Here is an 8726-nt window from a genome sequence, read left to right on the forward strand (position 1 = left end):
ATGTATATTGAAAGGGGGCAAAGTGTGATAGAAGGGGGCGTTTCATAAGGCGTTTTCAGGGAGCCTGTACCTTTCAAGTACCTCAGCCAATGAGGAAAGAGAGAGGGAACTGCAGCCGGGAAATCTGGATAAAAAGAGGCTGCGTCCTCTATGAATTTGAGACACCCCATGGGAAATGCCCATGAGCTCTCCCTTTATTCATGAATAAAGTTGCGGGACTCCTCTGTCTCCTTTTTGGACATAAACCCCTGGTGCTTGTGGATTAATTTTCCTAACACCCCCAAACCCTCCAGAACCCCAAAACTCCCCCAAAACCCCTCCAACTCCCCCCAAAGTGCCCCCCAAGACTCCTCCACACATCCCCACCTTCTCCATCTGGATGAGGAAGGCATCGATGAAGTCGCGGGGGCTGTGGGAGTCGAGGGTCCGGGCATTGTCCTGCACACGCCGGGCAATGAAACGCCTCATCCTCGCGAGGAGCCGAGGGATACGACGGTGTGGGCCCGGCATGAAGCGCAGCAATGACTCGGCCATGTCGTAGAGCTGTGGGGGGAGCCCAAAAAATCCCCCAAAAAATCTCAAAATTGGCACAGAAATACCAAAAAGATCCCGAAAAAAAACTCAAAAAAAAAGAGCCTGAAAATACCCCCGAAAGTGCCCCGGAATTATCGTGAGAAATGTGCCAAAAATTGCCCTGAAAACATCTGGAAAATTCACCCAAATTCATAAAAAAAACACCCCAAAATCATCCCAAAAACCACCCCCAAAACAACCCCGAAAGCACCCCAAAACAATGCCTAAAACCAACTCCCAAACGACACCAGAAAACATCAGAAAACCTCAAAAACACCCCAAATTCATCCCAAAATCACTGCAAAAACACCCTGGAAACAGCCCAAAATACAGCAAAAACAACCCCAAAAAAAACCCCAAAACCACCCCAAATTCATCCCAAAACACCCCAAAACCATCCCAAATTCATCCCAAAACCACCCCAAAATGACACAAAAATAAATCCAAAACCACCCCAAAAAACAACTCCAAAAACATCCCAAGAAAACCCCCTAAAATTCACCCTGAAATCATCCAAAAACCACCCCCAAACACCCCAAAAATGAAAAAAAAAAATCCCAAAATCTCTACAACTGCAAGAATTTGGGATCTGGGGGAGTGAAGCTGTTCCCAAACCCCTCCAAAATCCCTGAAAATTGCCCATAACCCCCAAAAATTCCCACGTTTACCCCAAATCCCAAATCCTCTCATTCACTGCTTCCAAAAATTCCAGATTTTGGGAATCCCTGTGATTCCACTTTAGAAAATCCCTCAAATTTCCCCCTAAATCCCCCCAAATTTAAAAAAAATCCCCCAAAAAAATTTTTTTAAAAAGAAAAAAAAATCCCCTAAAAATTCCTAAAAAATCCCCCCAAAATTAAAAGAAAAAAAGCCAAAAAAATCAGAAAAATATCCCCCAAAAAAATTTTAAATAAAAAAAAAAACCCAAAAAATTTTAAAAAATTTTCCAAAAATTAAAAAAAAAATCAAAAAAATTCCCAAACAATTCCCAAACAATCCCACCTGGCTCCAGGGCGTGCTCATCTCCCGGAAGCTGTTGTTGATCAGCTGCATCATCTCCAGAAATTCAGGATCGTGGTAATCGAAGCGGCTCCCAAAAACGATGGAGCAGATGATGTTGGAGACGGCGCAGCTCAGCAGGAACGTGGGGTCGAAGGCTTTCCCTATGCAATTTTGGGGTGCAATCTGGCATTTTTGGGGTTTACCCAGATTTTTTTCCTCAGAAAAAAAAATATGGGATACCTTTGGGAAATTTTGGGGTGGTTTTGGGGAATTTTGGGGCAGTTTGGGGTGGTTTTAGGGTTGTTTTATGGGATGATTTTTTTGGATAATTTTGGGGTGCTTTCAGGGCCTTCTTGGGGTAGCTTTTGGGATAATTCTGGGGGTAAAATAAGCTTTCTTTTTGTTTGTTTTTTTTTTTTTTTTATTTTTTCCTGTGGAATTTCAGGGTGGAATCCCAGTTTTTTGGGGTTTCCCTGTGGAATTTCAGGGTGGAATCCCATGGGGTTTTTTGCGTTTTCTGGGATTTTTTTTTTTTTTTTTTCCTGAGRAGGCTTTTCCAGCAGAATCTGGGGGCAAAATCCCAATTTTTGGGGTTTTCTGGGATTTTTTCCAGGAAAAAAAGGTATTTGGGGGGATTTTGGAGAAGTTTTGGAGAATTTTTAGGGTGGTTTTGTGGATTGTTTCAGATGGGTTACAGTGTGGTTTTTGGGATAATTTTGGCATATTTTCAGGGGATGTTGGGGTTCTTTTTGGGTGGCTTTTTGGGATGATTTTTTGGGATAGTTTTGGGGTATTTGGGATAATTTTGGGGTATTTTTGCGGGTATTTTCAGGCTGGTTTTGGGGCTTTTTTGAGATGATTTTGGGGTATTTTTGCTGTGGTTTTTTGGGATGATTTTTGGGGATAATTGGGTATTTTCGGATCTTTTGGGGATAATTTTGGGATATTTTGGGGGTGGTTTTGATATTATTTTAGGCTGATTTTGGTGTAGTTTTTGGGGATAATTTTGGGGTATTTTTTGGGTGTTTTTGTGATGATTATGGGCTGATTTCGGTGCATTTGGGGGGACTTTTTCAGAGATTATTTTGGGATATTTTAGGGTGTTTTTTGGGATGATTTTTTGGGATAACTTTGGGGTTTTTCTTCTGTAGTTTCAGGATGATTTTGGGCCAATTTTGCTGCAGTTTTTTAGGATGATGTTTTTGGATCATTTCGGGGTATTTTGGGATCATTTGGGGGTATTTTTGGGTGGTATTTTGGGATAATTTTGAGATAATTATTGGTTATTTTTGGGGTGGTTTCTGGGATGATTATTGGGGATAATTTTGGGGTGGTCTTAGGCTGATTCCTATGCAGTTTTTAAGGATCATTTTGGGCCGATTTGGGCACATTTTCTGGGTTGATTTTCTGGGATAATTTGAGGATATTTTGGGATCATTTTGGAGTATTTTTGGGGTAGTTTTGGGCTGATTTGGGGCTGATTTTGGTGCATTTTGGGGGATTATAAAAATAATTTTGGGGTATTTTTGGGGTGGTTCTGGGCTAATTTTTGGTATAACTTTCCAGTATTTTCACTGTAGTTTTAGTACAATTTTGGGCTGATTCCAGTGCTTTTTTTTTTTGGGGGGGGGCGAGAAGGACCACTTTAGGACATTTTCTGTGTGGTTTTTTGGGTTCTAAAACAAAAAAAAATCCTGGAATTTTGGTACCCTGGGTTTTCTGGAACTCCTGGAGAAGCTCCTGGGCCTCCTCCTGTATCCGGCTCTCGATGCTCCTCTTGCCCATCCCGAAATCCCGGAGCACTGTCAGGGAGAAGCGGCGGAGCTGCCGCCAGCGCTCCCCGTCCGAGAAAACCACCCCTGGAGAGGTTAAAAATTATGGAAATCAGGAAAATTCGACAGGGAATGGGGAAAAATCCAGGGGAAATGGGAAAAATCCAGAGGAAATGAGGGAAAATCCATGGCGAAAGAAATATGGATTTATGGGAAGGGGAAAAGTTCATGGGGAATGGGGAAAAATCCAGGGAAAATGTGAAAATTCCATGGAAAATGTGAAAATCCAGGGGAAAGGTGAAATCCATAGGAAAATAAATTCAGATTTATGGGAAGGGGCAAAATCCATGGGGAATAGGGAAAGTTATGGGAATGGGGAAAATTCCATGGGGACAGAAATTTGGGGGGTCAGGGTTTATGGGGAATATTTTGGGGTGGTTTTGGGACTGTTTGTGTGGAGTTTTTGAGATGTTTTGGGGTGTTTCGGGGGTATTTTTGGTGTGGATTTGGTTTTTTTTATGGGGTGGTTCGGCTGTGGTTTTGGGATATTTTTTGGATTTTTTGGGAAGGTTTTGGGGCGGGTTTTGGAGTTTTTGGGGTGGTTTGGGTCTGTTTTGTGGTGGGTTTGGGGGGTGTTTTGGGGAGGCTTTTGTGATTTTTTTGGGATGTTGCAGAGTGGTTTTGAGGGTATTTTTGGGCTGGCTTTGTTTGTATTTTTGGAGTTGGGTTTGGGGAGGTTTTTGGGGTGGTTTTGGGACATTTTTGGGTCGCACTGTAGCCCCTGAAGGTGCTCTCAAGGGTGGGGGGTCTGGGATGATCTTGCGGTGTTTTTGGGATGGTTTTTGGGGGGGAGTTTTTGGTGTGTTTTGGGGGGTCATTTTGAGGTGGTTTGAGTGTTTTGTGGGATGGTTTTGGGGTTTTGGGGGTGTTTTCGGGGATTTTTATGGGATGTTTTGGGGTGGTTTGGGGATGTTTTTTGGGATGGTTTTAGGGTGATTTTTGGGATTTTGGGGRGTTGGCTGTTTTTTGGGCTGTTTTTGCAGCAGGAACTTTTGGGGTGATCTTTGGGGTATTTTGGGGTGTTTTTGGGGCAGTTTTTGGGGTCTCACCGTAGCCCCTGAAGGTGCTTTCCAGAGTGGGCATCCGCCCCCGCCCTGCAAATGCCTCAGCCTGCCCCACCAGAGCCTCGCGCACAGCCTCAGTCCCGCGCAACACCAGCACTGGCCGGGAGCCCAGCCACACCGTGAACACTGGGCCATACTGGTCACTTAGCTGGGGAGTGGTCAGTGGGGTCAGGGAGACCCAAAATCAAAAAAAAAAGCCTTGGAAAAAATGGCTTACATCCCAAGAAAATCCAGCCAAATTTATCCAAATCCCATAAAAATCCACTCAAACTGAGTCCAGCTGAACTGTGGACACTGGGTCATACTGGTCATTCAGCTGGGGAGGGGTCAGTGGGTCAGAGAACCCCAAAATAAAAAAAAAAAAACCTAAAAATCAGCCCAAATTCACCCAAATACCTGAAAACTGACCCAAATCACACAAAAATGGCCCTAAATGGACCCAAATTCCATAAAATTGCAACAAAATCCTACCCGAAACCTCCCCAAATTCCCCTAAAAACCCACTAACTGCCCCAAAATTCCCAAACATCCCCAATATTACCCCAAAATTTGCACCTGGAGCAGGAACTGGAAGGCACTGGAGGTCCCAAATCCACCCCAAACCTCCCAAAATTTCCTAAAACCACCCCAAAACTGCCCAGAAATTTCCCAACTTCCCCTCAAAATTCCCCCAAAAATTCCCAAAAATCTGCACGTTGAGCAGGGATTGGAAGATAAGGGAGGGTCTTAAACTCCTCTAAAATGCCCCCAAAATCGCCCAATTTCACCCCAAAACTCCCAGGAAAAAAAAAAATGAAATTCCCAAAAATTGCCCAAAATCCCCCAAATCCCCAGCTTGAGTAGGGATGGGAGCGTGTGGAATGGGGACACCTGGAGCTGCCCAACACCTCCGAACCCCAAACCCCCCAGAAAAAAAAACAACCCAAATCTCCCAAAAATCCCCAAAATTCCTCTCCTTGATCAGGGACTGGAGGGTACAGAGGGGGTCCCTCCAACCCTTCCAAACCGCCCAACCCTCCCTGAAAATCCCCTAAAAACACCCTGAGATCGCCCTCAAATCCCAGAATTTCACCCCAAAAATCCCGGAATAAAACTCCGAATCTCCCAAAATTCCACAAAATCCACAAAAAATCCCGAAATCCCCACCTTGAGCAGGGACCGAAGCGTGCGGAACGGGGACACCTGCAGGAGGTTCCCGAGCAGCGGCAGCGGAGGAGGGCCCGGCGGGAGCCGTGCGGCGGTCGCGCGATGTCGCGACAGCAGTGACAGCAGCGCCACCAGGGCCAGCAAGACCACCAGGACGGGAGCCATGGTGGCGCTTGGAGACACCTGGGGACAATCCCCGGGGTTTAAAGGGGGCGGAGGTGGCACCCGGAGGGCGGAGGTGGCACCGGAGCGACCTCTGTCCTGGCCGAACCGGGGACGGCACGGGGACCCTTTCGGGACATCGGGGGAGGGTGGCACCAGCACGGGGACAGGAGTAGAGACAACGTGGGGTTGGGGCAGGGTTGGGGACACTTTGGGGACACTGACACCGTGGAGACACCATGGGGACAGATCTGGGGACATCGGGGACAATGCCGGGGACAACGTGGGGACACTGTGGGGCCAGTGACACCACGGGAACAACTTGGGGACAGCGGTGGGGATGCTTCGGGGACACTGTGGGGACACTTGGGGCACCGTCTCCAACCCTGTCCCGGTGTCCTCTGCGGGTGGCCCCGGGCCAGGATTGTACCCAGAGTGGGAGGGAGGGAACAAAGGTGACACCTATTGCACAACCCTGCGGACAGGAAGCGGGTAAAGGGGACAGGGGAGGGGACACGGGGACATGCAGGTGACCGGTGACACGCACACGTGACACCGCTGGCCCCGTGTCCCCGAGAGTGTCCCCAAAGCTCGGAAGTGTCCCCAAATTCTGGGGTCCTCCGGTCCCATTTGGGGGTCCCCAATCCCATTTTGGGATCCCTCTGTCCCGTTCTGTCCCTGTTCTGCCCCTGTCCTGTCCCTTTTTGGGGTTCCTCTGTCCCATTTAGTGGTCCCCTGTCCTTTTTGGGGTCCCTGATAACATTTCAGGATCCCTGATCTCATTTTGGGGTTCTCCTGTCCCGTTTTGGGTTCCTCACCCAACCCCACCCCCCCCATCGTGTGCGGTCAGAACTTTCCATCATTCCCGGAGCCTTCATCCCATCCCCTCCATCCCATCCCATCCCATCCCATCCCATCCCATCCCATCCCATCCCATCCCATCCCATCTCATCCCATCCCATCCCATCCTCCTCTGCTATCCCAGGACCTTCCTCCTCCCCCCCACCTCCTCCTCCTCGAAACAAGAGAATCCCCTGACCCATCCCTCAGGCTGTGGGGTGCGCCGGCTTCAGGAGATCCCTCCAGGAACACAGGGGACATTTTCCTGCATCCACACGCATCCTGGAGAGGGCTCTGAAGAAATTTCCCCAGGTGAGGTCTCAGCTCAGAGTCTTCCCAATCCTGATTCCCTTTATCCTGTCCCTTCCTGGCTCCTCTCCCCTCAGTACCTGCAGGCAGCGCCCTTAGCCCTGATGAACTGGGAGAGGAGCTGCTCATCAGCAGAAATGTCTTTTTGAAGCTCTTCTTGGTTTCCAGGAGCTCCCTCTGTGCCAGGAGCCCRGCCCAGCTCAGCAGCAACAGCACCAGGGCTTTAATGAGCCTCTCAGGGCTTTGGTATTGTTTACATCAGACTCAGTCCCTGAGAGAGTTAAAAAAACTTCTCAAGAACTCAAAGTAAGATTCAAAGTCCAAAGTTTCTTGCAGTATTAATGGGTCCCACAGAGGGACATGACTGAGAAAGTGTYTCCAGGTTCCAATAAGAGCAGAACACTGGAGGCAGTGATGACAGGTCGGGACAAACAAGGGAAAGGTGTCTCTGGTGTGAGCAAACTTGGATGTGTTTCATGGGTCCAGAGGGCCCAGCCAAACCTTAACTCTGTGCTAAATGGAACCAGGACATTTCCCATCTCTTATTCTGTACCATCTACCTATGCCCAGATCCTACATCTTCCAATCAGACACAAATACAGATATAGGTATAGGTATAGATAAAGGTACAGATATATGTATAGATATAGATGCATAAATATAGATATAGATGTAGGAATATACAGATATAGATACAGATACAGGTATAGATATAGCTATAGATATAGCTATAGATATAGCTATAGATATAGCTATAGATATAGCTATAGCTATAGATATAGATATAGATATAGCTATAGATATAGATATAGATATATAGATAGATATAGATGTATACAGAGATATAGATATATACAGAGATAGATATAGATATATACAGATATGGATTTACACAAGCACGAGTATAATTTCCAAGCTCAACGGTCATCCCTCCAAGATGTCTGTGAAGTCCATTTAGTCCACGGCTATGGGTTCTGTCCATCCTGGCTATCTCCCAGGGCAGCAGGGTGGCTGTGCTCTCGACTGGTGGCCGCARCAGGAGCTCATGACTGGTGTGTCTGGAGCTGTCCATCCTCACTGGCCATGGCATTTATAGCAAACAGTGTCAGTGTCATTCAGCACCCAGTGTTAAACAATTCAACAGTACAGACTGTTCTCACCCCAAAATCAAAGCCCCTTGAGGGACGCATCATGTTTCCTCATCTCTCTGCATCTCCCACCAAGTGCACCCAGGCCCTTGTGCAAAAACAATTCCTGGGATGGGTTTGCCTTTACTCAAGGCAGAACTGATCCAAACTGGCATCCCTAATGCATTTCTCATAGGCATCACCATTATCCCCCTTCTGAGGCACATGGAGGTTTGGATTGGGCAGGRCCAGCTGTGCTGGTGGAGCCTCCCGTGTTCACTGACCACATGGCTTTTGCTAAATGCAGCTCCCAGTGTCCCACCACCCAGTGTTTTCAAGGTGATTTTTAGCAGTCCCTTGCACTGTTCAGCTTCCCCAGGGCTGGTGCCTGACAGGGAATATGAAATACCCACTCAGTCCTGTGCTCTCTGGCCCAGTTGTCCATGAGGCTGGTTTGGAAATGAGTCCCATTTTCCCACTCAGTTCTTTCTGGAGGCCCTGTCCCCACAGGAGTTGCTTTTCCAGGCTCAGGGTGGTGTTCCAGGCAGTGCTGGGGAGCACAGGGTGCGTCTCCATCCATCCAGGGGCTGTTCCCATCATTGCCAGCAGCAGTGGTGGCCCTGGCTGGGCTGTGGCGCTGTGATGTCATCGCTCTGCCAGGCGGCCCCCCC

General features: G+C 47.7%; 1 protein-coding gene across 6 annotated transcripts in view; it reads right to left on the reverse strand.

The window, feature by feature from the left end:
* Positions 1–7072, reverse strand: part of LOC130578336 (cytochrome P450 2G1-like) — an 11781-nt gene extending 4709 nt beyond the window's left edge. Inside the window, exons 1-6 of one of the 6 annotated variants that reach the window (XM_057374334.1) lie at positions 7009–7072; positions 5618–5907; positions 4457–4619; positions 3285–3434; positions 1576–1736; positions 367–543 (exon numbers count right to left, since the gene is read on the reverse strand). In XM_057374334.1, the coding sequence (XP_057230317.1) occupies positions 367–543; positions 1576–1736; positions 3285–3434; positions 4457–4619; positions 5618–5907; positions 7009–7057 (990 nt within the window). In that variant the 5' untranslated portion in view covers positions 7058–7072. Of the gene's footprint in view, positions 1–366; positions 544–1575; positions 1737–3284; positions 3435–4456; positions 4620–5617; positions 5908–6785; positions 6896–7008 lie in introns of those variants that run through there. The other 5 variants (XM_057374335.1, XM_057374337.1, XM_057374336.1 and 2 more) reach the window with 5 other exon arrangements.
* Positions 7073–8726: the final 1654 nt, after the last annotated feature.

Source organism: Malurus melanocephalus, unplaced genomic scaffold, assembly GCF_030028575.1.
Source record: "Malurus melanocephalus ecotype Western Australia unplaced genomic scaffold, MMel_1.1 scaffold_224, whole genome shotgun sequence".
NCBI classification, from domain to species: Eukaryota; Metazoa; Chordata; class Aves; order Passeriformes; family Maluridae; genus Malurus; species Malurus melanocephalus.